The 17,843-nt window shown below is 36.8% G+C and overlaps 1 protein-coding gene across 1 annotated transcript; it reads left to right on the top strand.

Moving 5' to 3' along the window:
• The first annotated feature begins 379 nt into the window (after positions 1-379).
• On the top strand, positions 380-970 carry LOC120078309. The gene has a single exon (XM_039032544.1). It carries the CDS (start codon positions 455-457, stop codon positions 701-703), a length of 249 nt encoding a protein of 82 aa, XP_038888472.1. The 5' UTR covers positions 380-454; the 3' UTR covers positions 704-970.
• The last annotated feature ends 16,873 nt before the right edge of the window (positions 971-17,843 follow it).

Consider the following 17,843-nt stretch of genomic DNA (forward strand, 5'->3'; position numbering starts at 1 on the left):
AGAAAAGGAGTTCCATATTTATATATTTATGTTTAATTAGAGACAAAAATTAAAATTATTGAAAAAGTTTAGTATTTAGAGATAACAGATAAAAAAAATTTAAAAAGGTGGAATGCGGCTTAAAAATCCGGTGTTTTTCCCACATTCCGAGGGGAGAATGAGAAATACCAAGGCTGTATTTCCATTTTCCAATTCCAACTTAACTGGATTTGTCCCAATAATTGTAGCTTATAAAAACCCAATTCTACCCCTCCACTTATAATCCGGAAACGTAGTTTCAAGGGGCAATTAAGTCTATTTTCACTCAAAAACGACCCAACATAACAAAAGCAAAACTAGGGGCAGCTCGTTTGTTGTGTGTATAAAAAACCACCACCCCCAAATTTCAATTCAACCAACACAAATTGAAATCCAAGAAGCAAATTATCGAGACTTTTTAGAGAAAAACAACAAAATGAGCTCTTCAACAAGAACTTTGGTTGTAGCGGCCACCGTCGGCGTCGTGGAGGCCCTCAAGGATCAAGGAATTTGCCGGTGGAATCATCTCTTAAGGTCGACTCACCACTATGCCAGAAACCATGTCCGGTCTATTTCTCAAGCTAAGAAGCTTTCCTCCACCGTGCCTTCCGCCAACCACCTCCGACGGTCGGAGGAATCTCTAAGGACGGTCATGTATCTCAGCTGTTGGGGTCCTAATAACTGAACCCAACACACCGTCGATCGATTATTCCGGTTGGACCGGTGGCGGTTCAACTTTAGGATCGTGATTGTAATTAATGGGAGACGTTTGGGTTGGGCGGTCTGATTTTTTTGAAGGATTGTAAAAGCAATTCCCTTCTTAATTATTTAACAAATTGGAATTAGATGGCCTTTTCACCGCATTAATTAATTTCTGTTGCACTTGCACATTAATGATTTTGTTGATTGAAATTGCAATTAATGATTAATGGAGGCTTTGGGCTTGGGAGTATGATTGTTTCAACAATTGTAAAACCAAATATTTGTTGGAAAAAATCATTAGGGGAATTGAAAGTTCTAAACTAAATAAAAAAAGGATTAAAACTTCTTGTCATTTATGAGATCAAGGCACGCTAATAAGCATTGTTTATGGAGAAGATGTGTTCGAGTTATCTGATACTCCACTTCGAAGATACAACGATTTATCAACAGATTTTGTATAGCGGCTAAAATCTATTACAAAACCCTTATTGTTGTATGTTCTTAAAAACTTTCAATCTCAATCGAAGAAGAGAAAAATGACAGAAATAAAAGTCTAAAAACGGAAAAGTCGAGGAGGAGCCTACACGTTTTCTCATTGTAGGAAAGAATGTAAGAGAAGAAGTAATATTTTGTTTCCTATTTCATAACAAGATGGAATTAACTCCTTAAAAGGAGTAAATAAATAAATAATAAAATTTAATATTTTAAAAATATTAAAAATATCCAACAATCTCCGACTATTTTTAAAATTTTAAACATAAAAATACATAGATAAAGCGAGCATTTTTACTAAGCGATAGGTGTAGGTAACTTTCGGGTTTGAACCTCTACTTAGTGTTAGCAAGTGTTCGTTTGAAAAAACCATACTGAACAAAGTCTTGAACTAGGTCTTTTGAGCCAAACTTCCACTTACTATACACATAATACAAGCAATTTTCAGGGTATTCTTTTATCTGAGTTGTGCGTTAGATGGTCATGCGCACAAATCTTATTCATGAGTATTTAAGGGGGAAGCTCAACCCTTCTTGTAGCAACCTCACTACTACACCCATATAGGCAAAAATCTCCTAAGAGTCGTTTGTGACCAACACCCTGCATAAAATATACCTTGGTTTTCATTCGTTTAACTTTTCCTAACCATCACATTATGAGAGCACTACGACCTTAGGAATGGCATGAGAGTTTTATTAATTAGTGCTTTCCCTAGTCATACTCCAACTTAGTTATTATCCATTAAACCTCATTCATGGGATCTCCAAACTTTGAGGTTGGATGTCCATTGTAGCGACTATATTATAGGCTACTACTTTGTTTGATTTATCAAATCGAATTTGTATGACGCCTTGTATAATGCATACACATCAATTAACAGCTCATTTGCATTACCACATAATTAAATTGACATTACATATACACCTGCACAACTTAATTAACTTTGATTAGTAAAATCAAATGATTTTATTTTCACTAAATACTAGTTTTGATCACTTTACGTCTTTACCCCAAATTTTGAGATATAGTGGATAACTTAGATAACTTAATATCTCTCAAAATATTAATACATACTCATATATCTCTTAAAATAAAACATGAGGAATAAGTGAAAGCATCACAAATTAATTACTACACAGATAATTAATTTAGTTTCACATTATATGTTAATATATCTCATTTATAAAAATATGTGAGAAAAAATGTCAGGATTCAAGAGTTGGAAGCGCAGTAGGTTGAAGTCGAAATTTTGGCTAAGTGTTCAAACTATGCTTTGAGCCTAGAAAAGCGTAAGGACATGAGTTGGCCTATTAGTAAAGGATGACTAAAATTGGCTAAGTGTTAGAGGTAAAGAGGTGAACACATAGTCCAATAAAGAAGAGGAAATTTGGGACTAAGTGCTATTAGGGAAGGAGTAGGACTCAAACATTGAGGCATGATAGGACAAGTTCAACACTCATCTTTTATGTTGAACACATATTAAGTTGGGAAACATGACTACTTGGACACATAGCTATAAAGGAGTTGAAAGATTAAACTAAATACTAAGTATGTAAGGAGTTAGGGCTTAACCTTGGATGAGTTCAATCCATCACCACAAAGTTGGAAGCATGGTTGGAGTTGTTGGTAGTATAGTTCAACTCATAGCATAGTCGAGTAAAACCCTAAATAGAGCACACTTAAGTGGTGAACTATGCTATGAACTCAATGAAGGATCTCTTGACGAAGAGCATCCATGAGCGCATTCAGATCTTTTCGATTTCACCGTGGCCGAAATACAACATATACATTCAAATATACAATTATGCAAATATACAGTAATTAACAGCATGCTTTGAACACTAAAAACAAGGGAAGAGTTCTCATACCAATTGAGGACACTCTTCAAGCTTTAGAACTCAAACGCAACGAAAGACCTCTACACGAACTCTATCGCCCAGCAAATGTGTCGGCTACAACAGTACAATCAATCACGAACAAGTGAACGCAGGGGGATGGCACCACTAAAATGGAGCCCTTGGTATTCGTGAAGTGAGAATCCAAAGTGTGGTCTGTGGTGAGTTTGGTAGAGGTAGGAGGAAAAACAAATCGTATAAACGATAAGCAAGTGGGAGAGAAAAGGAAGCTATTGTATAGCTAAATGCTTATCGTTTAGAAAAAGCTACATGATCGTGTAGGTTTTATTAAACGATCGTTTAAGAAAAGGTAGACGATCATTTAGAAAACACGGCACACTATACGATCGTTTAAGAAAGCTATCCGATCGTTTAGAAACTAGCGTATGATCGTTTAGGTGTGTTGATAATTTTTAGGGAACGTCTTTGTTTTATTTATTTATTAAGGACGAATGGGGCTGTACATGAATTCATGCGTTAGACATGGCTTCTGCGTTTGCACCCATGCGTCTGAGGTCATGTGTTTGAATGAAGATGCGTTAAACTAATATGCAATGATCACGCGTTCCTATCACAAGTTTTCTTGCGCTCGCGCCAAGTATAACGCAAACGCAAGTTTCTCGGGTAATCCAAGGTCGAACCCAGCGACTTGTCACTCAATGATTCTTGTGAAGTAATGCGTTTGAGGCGATGAAAAGAAAAATAAAAAGAAGTTTAATGGATGTACATACTATTCCTACTCCTAACTAAACAGATTGAGCAATAGAAGACTTGCAATGAGATTAAGTAGAGACACAACAACCATTAATGCATAGTAATGTTTATTATCTTAAATTGCATGAGTAATCCCAGCCCATTGCACTAACGCGTCACACACCTCTCAGTGGCCAGACGTATGACTATATCTCGATAGTGCATGGTTGCGTCTAGCATAAGATTGTGCCCATCTCTAGGAACATGCGAAATTTGCTTTAGTGCGTTCTATCTCTTACCTTCTCAGGCAGTTAGACATGACTATTTAACTTATAGACAAGCAATGCAACATCCCATAGACAGGCGTTGCTACAGCATTTCACCAAGCAAAGAGGATTAACTCACTATACTCGCACAACGCACACCTCTCGGTGGGTTGCTTTATGCGTTCTATCTCTAGGCTACACAATTAAGCATGTGATTGTCTTTGATAAATAAACGCTGAAGATAAACTATGATAGAGATGAAGATGATGAAGAAGACGACAATGAAGGAGTTAAGATTTGCATTGATCACAAAATATCTTAATATCTTAAGCTAAAATGTAATACAACACAGAGATTAGAAGAGAAAGGAAGGATCTTGCGTCAAGGCTGCTGGTGGTTGCCATGGTTGAATGGTGGAGATGTTTCTCTTTGAGCTCTATTTCCGACGAATGCTCTGATCGTCACTCGGTCTGGGTTGTGGAGATGAGAATTCTCACTGAAAATCTCTTTCAAGCTCTCATCTGTGATCACAAACTTCTGCCTTGAGACAGAAATTTGGATGTCTTAAAATGAAGGTCCAAGGGCTATTCATAGAGTTTGGATGCCGACGCTATAATGATGACGGTATGACTCACTGCTGCTTTGTTGTGGGTATGGACAATGTCACATCGCCTTATCTTGTTGATACTCCCAAGGTATTCGTCCGAGCTTAATTTAGCTGAAGTTATCAACGCGTTCTACCCATCTTGCGATCTTCTATTGTGGCTATTACTCCATGGCTGCAATCTCCATTTGGTCACCGCAATTCCCATGCATTAGACGCATGCGATTACCGCAACTTCCATGTGTTGGACGCATGTGATTACCGTCTGCGATTGCTTAGCTCATGCGTTTGTCTTTGCGATCGCTTGGCTTCAGCGCATGCGTTCGTCTGTGATAACTTATTTCAAATGCATGCGCTTTGATTCCTGCGATAGCTACAAAAATAGACACTTGGCATGGAGTAACGCATAATATTTGGGTCAATGAGGATTTAGGTGCTAATTGACGCAAAACTCAATTTTTCGCAAATTTTAAGTATTATCACTGCATTTTTTACTTATTAGCCCTCAATGATTCTAAATAAAAGGGTTATAATAACTGGCATTTCTGCCAGTTATCAAGGTGCGAGGTGTGCGATCGTTTAGGCACTGAGCGTCTATCGTATAGGCTCTCGACTATGCGATCGTTTAACGTTCCCACACTAATGCCAAGTCTTCTGAACTTTTCGAACTTTTTCGAACCTTTGCAAAATGAAACAAAATTTCATTTTATTCTTCGGTTACAATAACCGATGCGGTTTTTCCCACTAACGCACGTCCGAGAGAAATTTTAAGCCAATTATCATATAATTAATAAATATAATCATATTATATTCTTACCCTATAGTTTGATATCACATATCTACTATAGTAATTTCTCCTTTACTTGATATAAATCATATTTATATCTAATTTCCTCCAAAATAACGTATCTCATACATTTAGCCAATTATGTCATATATAATTAACTAGTCCAATTATATCATATATAATCGAACTTCCTCTTGTAAATTTGAACATTTCAAATTAACCCAAATACTGATTCTCGACTTTATCCAAGCTACCAAGGGGACCTAATGAACCTATGGCTCGAAGCTCCAACGGTCTGTGAATAGCTGATTAAACTCTTTAGCCACGAGATCCACCATCTGTTAACTGTTAGGCATTCCACTAAAGACCAACAGCTGAACTCTTCTTACCACAGATATATTTCTGTGTCCATTGGATATAACCAATCATGAGTACAATGACCTTTCACAGATGCTTGTAAGTACAGCTGGGCCAAATTATCGTTTTGCCCCTGTAGTTATATCACACTTCTTAAGTACCACTGATTCCTCTAATGAACAATACAACATAGTCCAACTATGTGTGAACACCTCTTGGGTCAAGAGAAGGTGTGTGGTACCACATCGTTTAAGCCCTGCAATCAGCTCTCAATGGAGCTATTGTTGGGATTGGTATCCTAATTCTCCCGGAGTCTTGTTGTTTTGTAAGGATACACATTGTTTAATGAATAAAATAAGTGTTATTTAATTCTGGCATTTACTCATATCCAATAAACAAAGCTCCTTGGTTATCTTATGTGAACTTAAGCATGTATTTGTGATATACAAGTGGATCATGCTTTAAGTGACATACTAAAAGGTCTGTAGTATAAGGATTAAGGTGGGATACCTGATCCTGGTGACACTACAGATACAGCTCGCTTTGTAGAGGTTTGTAAGTGTTGTAAACTACTATAGATGGTAGATCCTAACCATTCATGTGGAAACTGCGAGCGGGGGTGTCCTATACAAAGAGTTTGTATAAGACCTGAACCACGAGATGGTTAGACTATGTATATAACGTCGTTGATGCTAGAGACTTACATCTCACCTAAACGACCATAGGTGACACGACCTCAATCCTGAGTGTTTTGGGAACTCCTGCCTTTGAGGGCGGTCCTTTGATTAGTATGGGTGAGAGTGGCCAGATTTCCAACTCAACATGCCTACCTTTTTGGGGACTTCTCTAATCTAGGAGCTACGAATTCCTGTCTCTTATACACATCTAGATGTGTATAAGAGACAGGTCTATAGGGGCATAACGGTTATTGGCCAAGCTGTACTTACGAGCGATCTGTGAATGGTTGTCGCACTGCTGATTGGTTAAGATGGACACATAATATATCTGTGGTAAGGAGCGTTCTCTTATACACATCTAGATGTGTATAAGAGACAGGTGCAAGTATCGGTCTTTAGTGGAGTGCCTGATAGTTTACAGATGGTGAATCCCATGACTAAAGAGTTTAATCAGTTATTCACATACTGTTGGAGCTTCGAGTTACAGGTCCATAAGGTATCTTTGGTAGCTCAATGGATTCAGTTGAGGATCAGATCTTGGTGTTGATTTGAAATGTTCAAATTGACAAGAAGTATTTTGATTATATATGATATAATCGGTATTATGTATGAGATACATCTAGTGAAAGATTGATGTAAATGAGATTTACATTAAGTACCATGGAATAGAAAAAGAACTATGGTTTATATGTTTCATGAGATGAAATATAAGAACTATAGGTTATAAATATAGTATGATAAGTTGGTTATCATTTATATTTATAATAATATTAATTATTGGATAATTAATTCTTTTTCTTTAATAACCAATTGAGTGGGTAGTTATTGGATTTTCATGGTAACTGTGATATAAAAGGAAAATGGTTTTCCTAATTTTAGTAATTGTTGAAAAGTTTTCATAAAAAGTTTTTTGAGATTTCTCTCTCGCAAAAAGAATCTCACGTAGTCGTTAAGTAAATATAGATTTACTAAACGACAGCTTGGGCTAGCTAAATGATCGTACAGTATTTACCAAACGATCGCATAGCTTTTGTTAGACGATCGGTTGCCCAAAGTAAACGATCGTGTAGTGTCCGTAGACGACAGACCGAGCTAAACGATGAGCTAAATGATAGCACAGTTTTTGCTAGATGATTGCATAGCATTAGCTAAACGATTGGGCAACGACTTATATGATAGGTCTCCGCCATCTCCCACTTTCCTAATTGTGTACACGATCGTTGTTTCCTCATTCATCTGCCTCAAACCAAGTCCGAACAGAGATCACCCTCTGGATTCTCACACCGAGAATACCAAGGTAGCCTTGTTAGTGGTGTCATACTCAACTCGACACCGTTGATATGCTGTGGAGGTCGTTCGTGGCGATCACTGAGTTCGAGCGTGAAGTGTTCGTGCTTTGTTGCGGTCGTGTAGATTAAGCGTTCGAGGTTGTTGTTGTTCGAGTGGTCGTGCACAAAGAAGCGTGGAGACGCATCTTCAAATGTTCGTAGATTTTTCTCTTTATTCATTTGAGCTATAATTTCTATATTAATTGTATAAGCGTATGTTTTGTAGACGACTGTATTTTGTATTGTTCATTTATGATTGTAATTTGGAATAATCTTTTTTCCGCTGCTCATGGAAATCTCGAATCTGACTTTCTTTAGCTATCTATCTACTTACCACTGCTTCGGGGAAGGAGTGAATTCCATCTTGTGTAGCTGAGTTTCTAGCTTCCAAATCAGACGAATTCCCAAAATGGTAGGTTTGAATCGGAAACCTAGTCACTCACACCCATACTAATCAAAGGACTGACCTCAATGGTAGGAGTTCCTAACTCACTCAGGATTGAGGTCATATTACCTATAGTCATCTTAGTGAAGTGAAGTCTTTGTCATGAATAGTGTTATATAACGAGACGTTAACACTTCGTGGTCAGATCTTATACAAACTCTTTGTATAGGACGCCCCCGCTCGCATGTCCCAACACGAATGATCAAGATCATACCATCTTTGACAAGTCACAACACTTGTGACCATTCCACAAAGCGGGCCGCATCCATAGCGTTACCAGGATAAGGATTCCCTCCTATATCTATATACTACAGCAGACCATTTTGGTTATCTCTCAAGACATGATCCACTTGTATGTCACCGCATACATGCTTAAGTTACATACAGATAACCAGGGATCTTATGTTTATTGGTTTGTGGTAAAGCAAATAAAAGATATAACTGAGCAAAAAAACAAGATGTAAAGTAAATATCATATATTATACAACACAAGCGTTCATACAAACTGTTTACAAACTATAGGACATAAGAATTTAGGACATCAACCCCAACATTCAAGTGGTGGAACTAGGCGTACAAATCTTGGGGAGGAAAGTTTAAACGCATTAGCATAATATGAGAGTAAACTTTTGGCTAAATGTTGGAAGTAAGGGGTTCAACATATAGCCTAGATGAGTAAAACCTAAGTACCTTATGTTGAACGCATGCTTTGGCTAAGCAAAGACCCACTTGGATGTATGCTAAGGTAAGTTACACTATCTTGGACGCATGATAGGACCAATATGAGCACCTAAGGTTTGGTTGGAGTGAAAGATTTGGCTAAGTGTTGGACTACACATAAGAAGGTCAACATCTCAAGTTGAATAAAATCCTAAGGACACAAGTGTTGGATGCATAGAGGGTGTCTTGGATGCCTAGAGGGTTATGTGGACTTCATATTGGGCACATGAGGAGTTTAATCAAAGCATGAGACCACCACTTAGAAAAGAGTTGCTCCAAGAAACCCTAGGAAGACTTGTTGGACATATAACTTGGTAATAAGTCATCTTGGATGCTTAAGAACCATGCGATGAGAATAAAAAACTATGCTACCAACTCAAGTAAGAAACAAAGTTATGAGAAGGAAACAAAAACCAAGGAAGGAACAATTTAAGGGAGGTTGGACGCATGGTATGTGTTGCGTGCTTTTGAAGATAACTGATTTTGAAAATGATTGTGGAAAAACGAATGATCTATTTCTTGGTATGAAGATAATGTTATGCGTCAGATAGATGATAAATTAATGTTCAAGCACACTTTGCCAATTGTATACAAGTTTTTTTAAGCTAGACACAAGTATAAATCTAACTTAAGTTTCCTGGTAAGCCCAAGGTTGAACGCAGGGAGTCTAGTGTAGAAGTCTAGTGTAGACTAATGCAAGATGGTCTATTGGTTTGTTTGCAGTGATTTACTAATTAAATGTATGCATTGGTTATGTACACTAAAATAACTTAGCACCCTTGCAAGAGGAAGTATGGGTTCAGATAAAAGGGAAGAGGATACATGGATAAATGGATCAGGCGTTAGACGATATATGTTGATTCTTTAGTTATAACAACAAGTCTATGTAAGCTTGGTGAAAATGAGGTGGAGATGGTAAAGATGTCTGCTAGAAGCTAAGTGTATATGCGTGATGCCTTTCTCCAACAACACTTCATTACCAACGTGGGAAATGGAAATCATTCCTTCTTTTTCTTTCTTGCAATCGTCAAAGATGAAGAATTTACAGATTTTCTAAGCTCTACAATTTCTAAGTGTCTAAATCTTTACTTCTGTAGATAGCTTCTCCTTATATAGACAATCAGCTCAGCCACTTGGTGATGTGAGTATATTAAATTCCATACCCTGAGTTAGTCGCCTGCAATTCTGCCTCGTTCAGACGCAACCTATCAATTATCCATGTTTGTAAGTTGTGATTTGACGTTAATTGCATGAGCCAAATGTATCTACCATGCATCAAATTAGCTGGATACATGCTCATTGCATTGCTTTGTCCAACACTTAGTAAATTCTCCTGACTTCTGCATTAAAGTGCGTTAGTGATACAATTTCTACTTAAAGGGTACTTTTGCATGAGTATATCATATATATGCAATTCCATGTGTTTTTCCTTTATTATGAATGCATTTACATCATTTTAATCCTAATTATTCCAACTCTGAGAGAACAATAACTTGTATTCCTACAAGTTATCAATATGGGAACCATGTGTCCAAATTAGCCAAAGTAAGGAAACAAGTTGGTAGCATGGAGGAAACATGCGACCAAATTGGACACCATGAGTTAGGAAGACGTTTTCCTGGGGAGAAAGGTCAAGTGGACAACAAGATGAAGTAGTGGCTTAACTGGGTGAAGATTTGACTAAGTCCAAGTAGGAGGTGGATGCCCAAGAGACAAAGAAAAAGCATGCAAAGTGTTGTGGTGACACCTAAAGTGAAGCCATGCATTGGACCTTGCATGATGGTGACACATAATATTTTCATGCAAGTAGGAAGTGTCATGCTATGAAAACTTGAGAGGATGACTAGGTTGGCTTAGAATTGCCTATAAATACCCCAAGGGAGTCTCATTTCACCTCACACATTCGAAATTCTCTTAGAAGGACTCAAGAGAGAAGTGTGAGATGAAAACCATGCGAAGGTAGTCCATGCATTGAGGAAGTCTAACCATTCGTCCAAATGAAAACCATGCGGTGGGGAGAGTGGACCATGCGTCCAACCGATACTGAGATAGGCCACCCTGCGTCCACTGCTGTCCAATGGTGTATGAAGGCCTAGTTTTTCACTGGTTTGAGTTGATAAGCTAAGTTTAGGTCCAAGAAGGTATTCTAATGTTATTCTAGCCTTAAATATGATATTCTAATTTAAAATTAGGCTAATACAGGCTCGGGATCTAAGAGGAACCAAGAACCAAAAGGCATGGAAAAAGGGGGAAACACCTGCTGATGAATTGTTAGTGGTTTTATTTTCAAAGTTTTGGTTCAATTAATATACATATATGGTACTATTTATATGTATTTTTTGGAAAGCTTGGCATGATCCTTAAATGTGATTTCTTGGACTTTAAACTAGAAATCACTGGTTTATGTAGATTTTCGTTTCCAAACATTTTATCCCTGAATTGCTTTAAAAATATGTTTTATGTTGGTTTTGCCATTTGAGTTTGATTGGGAACTCGTGTTTTGAAATGTGGTTGAAGGAATGAGATTTCAACCACAGGAAACTGAAACTGCACCCTGAAAAATATTAGCGTGTCTCGAGCACGTCTAACGAGATATTATCGACATGTGCACATTAGACGAGTTGTATTGGGTATTGGTATTATTTCTTCGTAATTTGGCGTTGGTTTGATTTGGATATTGGGAATTGGTTTTTCTCTGGATTTGGTTACAAAATCTATTGTGATCATGTCATCTTATTACTTGATATATTTTATCGGTTGAAACTCGTGTGTTGACATTTTGTTGAATATTTTGATATTCTGGTATTGATTTGCAAATAAAATGATATTATAAATGATTTCCAAATGAATTTCTAAAGTAAAATTGTATAAAAGATACCACTAATTGGACTTCTCGGGTCACGTTTGTCAAATGTTTTGTTTTTCTCCCACATAGCGTAATGGAGAAGAGTTCTAGAGGTGTCGCTTGAGGTCAAGGTCTGTCACACTACTGCCACACTTTAAGATTTAAGTATGTGGTCATGAGTTTATGTAATTAAGAGTTTTGAGCTGTTAAGTTGAGTTTGAGAGTTATGTAAACTTTATCCTTGTGTATTAAAATAAGTTATTTTCATGTTAAACTAAAAACTGTTGTTAGATCTACTTGGCTTAGAAGTTAATAAGCAATACAAATTAAAGTGGACAGTAGGTATCACAAAAGAGTGGTATCTTTCATCCTCATTCCTTCTTCCGGATAAAAGAGGTAAGCTCGGGAGGAAATGTGATAATATCTTTCTTCCTAAGAACAAATTCCCCTTTGCTCAATTAGCTTAGGATCCCTCTAAGCTTGAAAATTCCTTCTTTAATGAATCTCGTTACACAAGACGTGAGTAATTTGAAGTACGTCTCAAAGAAATTCAACTCTTTCACCTTTCTGCAATTGCGACCGAACAATGTTGCTCTAGAAACAAAACAACTAGCCCTAACCGGAGAACTAAGTGTCTTTAAAAATGCACGACGAAAACACAACAAGCAACCCTAACTTCTATAGCAGTCGCACACTGAATAAGGTAAACATATGAAAAAAATAAGACGACAAAGGAAACCACCGATAATGAAAGTATTTTGTAGGATCAACATTTCCGTAGAACATTCCTTTTTTAGAAACCACCAAAGTAATAACATTTTTTATGACATCTGAAGACGTAAAAACAAATATTGTCAATCTCATAATTTCTAACAAACTAGATTGAGGTACCTATTTTCTATCGGTTTGATTCGTAAAATCATCTATGCATTTCAGAATCCATTGGCTTTTCATATTGAATGGTTGAATTAACTGACCATGATTGATATTGTTTCTGTCATTCCATAATGCCCAACAAGCAACTGTTATTAGGTTTAATTTATCTCTGGAGTATAAGTTATTAATAGTTTTCCATTGATCAATCAGGTTATTATTAAAGTTTTCATCCAGAGATTGATTTTTTATTATGGAGTTCCATATTAGTTTTGCACAAGGGAAGTTGAAAAGGATATGATCCACGCTTTCAAAATGTTGTTGGCATACTAGACATTTAGGAACTATATCAATTCCTTTCTTGATTAAATTTTCTCTAGTTGGTAAAATGTTCTTTAAAGCCTTCCATATGAAATGTTTGATCTTTGCATGAACTGTTAGATTCCATAGATTTTTCCAGATGGATTCCATGACATTTGAGTTGGTTGAATGAGCACATAACCTTGACCTTTGAAACCAATTGTATCCACTCTTAACAGAATAAATCCCTCTTTTATACAAATACCAAATTGAATTTTCTTAACGAGTTCAACATCTTCTTCAAGTATTGCTTCATAAAGTAGGGAAGTGTTCCAAGTTCCACTTGGGAGGATAAAGTCTGCTATTAAAGAATCTTTGAAGATTGAATTAGTACAAAAATGTTGGAAGGTTTTTTTCCTTAGGGAACCATGGGTCAGCATATGTTTTAACTATCAACAGTAAAATAGTTACATTCTGTTTATTAGTTATAACAATTTATTTGTTACATTCTGTTATAACAATTTATTTGTTACAACAGTTATGATTCTGTTTGAGTTTGTTTGTATTTTCCAGCTGTTAGTTAGTTAAGAAAACTAACAAGTTCTTCTATAAAAGGAACTTGAAGTATGTAAATACAATAAGTGAAAGTAATAAGAAAGTATTTCCACATACCTTTTCTCTCCATTTGTTATGGTATCAGAGCATTTCCGCAAGAGAGAAAATTAAAAACCCACCCGAACGCTATTACCCTCGTGCAGTCCTATCATGACGACATCAGAGAGTTCAACGTCCGGCAACTCTTCGGAACTCGACGCCCAAATAAATCCCTTCATCCTTCATCATTCAATCATCCCAACCATCAATCTGGTATCTACACCACTTGTAGGATCAAAGAACTACTCTTCATGGAGCAGAGCAATGAAACTTGCATTATCAGGGAAGAACAAGATTGGTTTTATTACTGGAACGATTGAAAAACCATCAGAAGGAAGCTTACAATCAGCATTGAGATGTAATAATGATGTGATAACCTCATGAATTATCAACTCAGTCTCAAAAGAAATTGCTGCCAGCTTAATTTACAGAGGAAGCGTCAAAGAGATATGGGATGAATTAAAAGAAAGGTACCGTCAGTCCAATGGGCCACATATATACTAGTTGAGAAAGGATCTTGTAACTACTACTCAAGGAAATCTTTCAGTGGAAATATATTATGCAAAAATCACTACGATATGGCAAAACTTGTTGAATACAAACCAACGGATGAATGTACTTGTCAAGGGTCAAAGAAGATGATAGAATTATTGAATGCAGAATTTGTAATGACATTCCTTATGGGCTTAAACGAGTCATATGCACAAATCAGAGCACAAATTCTATTGATTAACCCTCTCCCAACAATAAACAAGGTATTCTCTCTTATCATCCAAGAAGAAAGGCAAAGATCCATTGGATCCACACCTACAATTGAAAGTATAACTCTAATGGCTAATGCTGAAGAAAGGTTTACATCTGAGAAATCTAAGAAGAAAGATACTCGACCAGTATGCACTAACTGTGGATATAGAGGTCAAATTTCTGACAAATGTTATAGACTACATGGTTATCCACCAAGGCATAGACTAGCAAATAACAATTCAGTCCATCAACAAAGGCCGCAGAACTCTATGCAAACTAGTAATGAAGAGCCATTAGAAGCTCCTAAGAGCAATCAGTCTGCCTTCTTTGCCAGCCTGAATAATGACTAATACTCACAGCTCTTGAACATGCTGTAAACACACTTGAATACTCAACAAATTGATGAGATCTCTAAGACAGATACTACCCACATAGCAGGTTCATGTCTTTCTATTTCACTCATCGATTCTTGTTGGATCATTGATTCTAGAGCCTCTTCTCATATATGCCATGATAAATCTATGTTTAAAGAACTACACAACACTCAAATATGTCAGTTATACTACTAACTAAAGCTCGTTTGAAGGTTGAGTATGTAGGGGACATTCTAATAGTAAAACAGTTGATATTGAAGGATGTTCTATACATTCCTGATTTCAAATACAACCTGCTATCAGTGAGTGCTTTACTTAAGGATGGAAGATATTCTATATCCTTTACTAACACAAATTGTATCATTCAGGACAAGTTAGTTTCAAGAACGACTGGAAGGGCTGAACTAATCAGTGACCTATACTTACTCAAAGTAAATGATGAAAAGAATAAAGATTTGTCTATTGAATCTGCTGACTGGCCTATTGAATCTGCTGTGTTTTTGTGTAAAGCTTCTGCAACTACTTGGCATAATCGTATGGGATACCCCTCTATTAGTAGAATAAAAGAATTGTCAAAGATTATAGAGATTTCTGATTTCTCAAATTGTAAACAATTCTGTCACATTTGTCCTTTAGCTAAACAGAAGCGTCTTTCATTATAAAGGCTTTAAATGAAAGGAAGGTTATAGGCGCTGAGGGTTAAAAAAGTGGCCTTGTCCAGAGAGGGGCCCGTTTCTAAGGTACCTGAGATAATCACTAGAGACGGCATTTAAGTGAGCTTTTATGCAGGTGTGATGAATCTGGCTTAGTCAAAGAGACCTGAACAACAAGCATATTTCTGTGCCGAGACTATTTGAAAGAGATATATAAGCCTGCCATATTTCAGAGTCTCTAATATAACATATGAATTTGTCATCTGCCTTTAGAAGCTTTTCCTTCATTTTTTGATAATTTCAAATTGGGATTCCATAGCAAGTTAGGGTTGCGGTTTAGCTTCAAGAAAATCCAGCATCCTCAAGGTATTTGGAGGAATATTTTTCTTTGGGAAAATTCAATGTCCCTTGTTTGAGGATCTGGATGAATATTCTACAATCCCCAGAAAATATTTCGCATGACCTAAATCCTTGAGTTTGAAATGTCCTTTGAGGACTTCTTTGACTGAGCTGATTAATTTTGAAGGGATGGTTCCGGATTAGTAATATGTCCATCTTACATATAACCCAAACAATGCTTACAAAAAAAATTTCAAATGTCCATTGTCCTCGGGTAAAAAAAAAGAATAATCAGGACTTGTGGATTGTGATTGAAAGCCATTGTGAAATAGAGCAGTGTTGCTAAAACTTGAGAAACCATTTGTCTCCGAGGCGTTTAATGTTCAGGGCCATATATAGAATTTGTTAAGTTTGTCAGGCTGAGTTTCTCAACCTGTTCCGGTGGTAGTTGATGAGATGTTTGATAACCCCAAATGCAAATGGACATTAATGCACACTCTTCCAATTATAGGATGGCAGCAAAAGGCGAAGAAGACTTTAAACAGGGAACCATTTGTTGGGCGACAGGTGTAGAAGGTGTCCCTGAGGAAAATCTGGATTTCCTTGGCTTGTTTGATTGTAAGCCTTTTGCTATAAGCCCTCGGCTTATATCTGTACAACGTATTTCCATCTTGGTTTATACTTGGACTTTGTTAAACGCCATTTACTTCGCGCTACGGTTATGGATTTGAATCTCTTCGCGGAAGAGAGGAGACATAGGTCCATGGTATTAGATTACGTTATCCATGGCTTTTTTATTTCCTCTGCCATAGCCTCTTCCAAAATCTGGTTGGTATCGCAGTTTGGTGGTGAAATTATAGAGTTCGGGTTATATAGTGGAAGCCTATACATTTAGGATGTATGTCTTAATGTTTTGGTTGTAAGCTATTATATGAAAAGGTATTTATGAAGAGGAAAGGGTGATTTTCTGTGGGTATGTGAGGTTACAGTGAAAGTCTTTTAGGTAGGAGGGTGGGTAATGTGCTCTCGATGACCTTCTTGGGGCTGTGGGAATGGTTGTTGGGTGGTTTATGATTGGTTTCTTCTGAGGTTTCAATATGAGGTTTGTGAATCATTCAATACCGTGGTTATCCTCACATAAGTGTTTAAGGTATTAACAAACAGATTTTCAGTAATACCTTTGTTTTCAAAGTGATCAAATAGTGGCTTGTATGACGAACGTGATCAATAAAATCAAATGTGAAATGGGCTTAGTTTCTTCTGTATGACAGACTAAACTCGGAACCTTTCTTCAAAGAAATAAAGACATCCCTAGGAATAAAAATGTCATTTAGTCATATCATATGCTTATACCCTTTATAATGCCTGATGGATATCCCATGAAGACACATGGTCTTCTCCTTGTGGATCAAATTTAGACCTGTTGATGTGGTTAGAAGATAGGCAAGGCCAGGTCCGAATATAGTCTATTATATGAGCCATAGTTCATACAGTGTTTTAAACAGAACCACATAGCGGGAGTGCTGTTGGATAGTAAAAACCATAGGTATTCACTATCTGATTAAGTATACCTGCAGTGAGGATGCATTCTCTTCCCCAAAAAGTGGAGAGAACATTGGACGACTGAAACATTAGGGCTCTTGCAACACGTTGAGGAGGTGTTGATGTTTCCTTTCAACCATTGAATTCTGTTGAGAAAGAAAAAAATGCACGAGGAAGGGAACTGATGAGTAGTTCCTGTTTGTGGCAAAAAATTCTCTAAAATTTAATTCAGGAGCATTAATCAGAACGAAAAATTTTGATTTTCTTTGAGAATTGAGTCTCAACAAGTTTGAAGAAACTGGGAATGCTTGTATAATGTCACTTTTATTTTCCAACGAATGTATCCATATGTAACCTGATTTATCATCAACAATGGTGGAAAAGTAGTGTGACCTGCATGTGTTCGGGTTTTAAAGGGGACCCTATATATCACATGTGCACAAAAGTTTGAAAATATTTCAGCAACCATTATTTAAGGCAGGAAATGAAAGACGCTTCTGTTTAGGCTAAAGGACAAATGTGACAGAATTGTTTA

Source organism: Benincasa hispida, chromosome 5, assembly GCF_009727055.1.
Source record: "Benincasa hispida cultivar B227 chromosome 5, ASM972705v1, whole genome shotgun sequence".
NCBI lineage: Eukaryota > Viridiplantae > Streptophyta > Magnoliopsida > Cucurbitales > Cucurbitaceae > Benincasa > Benincasa hispida.

What these genes read in the sequence shown, in the direction of transcription:
- LOC120078309 (XM_039032544.1), top strand. Translation starts at nt 455, where the DNA reads ATGAGCTCTTCAACAAGAACTTTGGTTGTAGCGGCCACCGTCGGCGTC.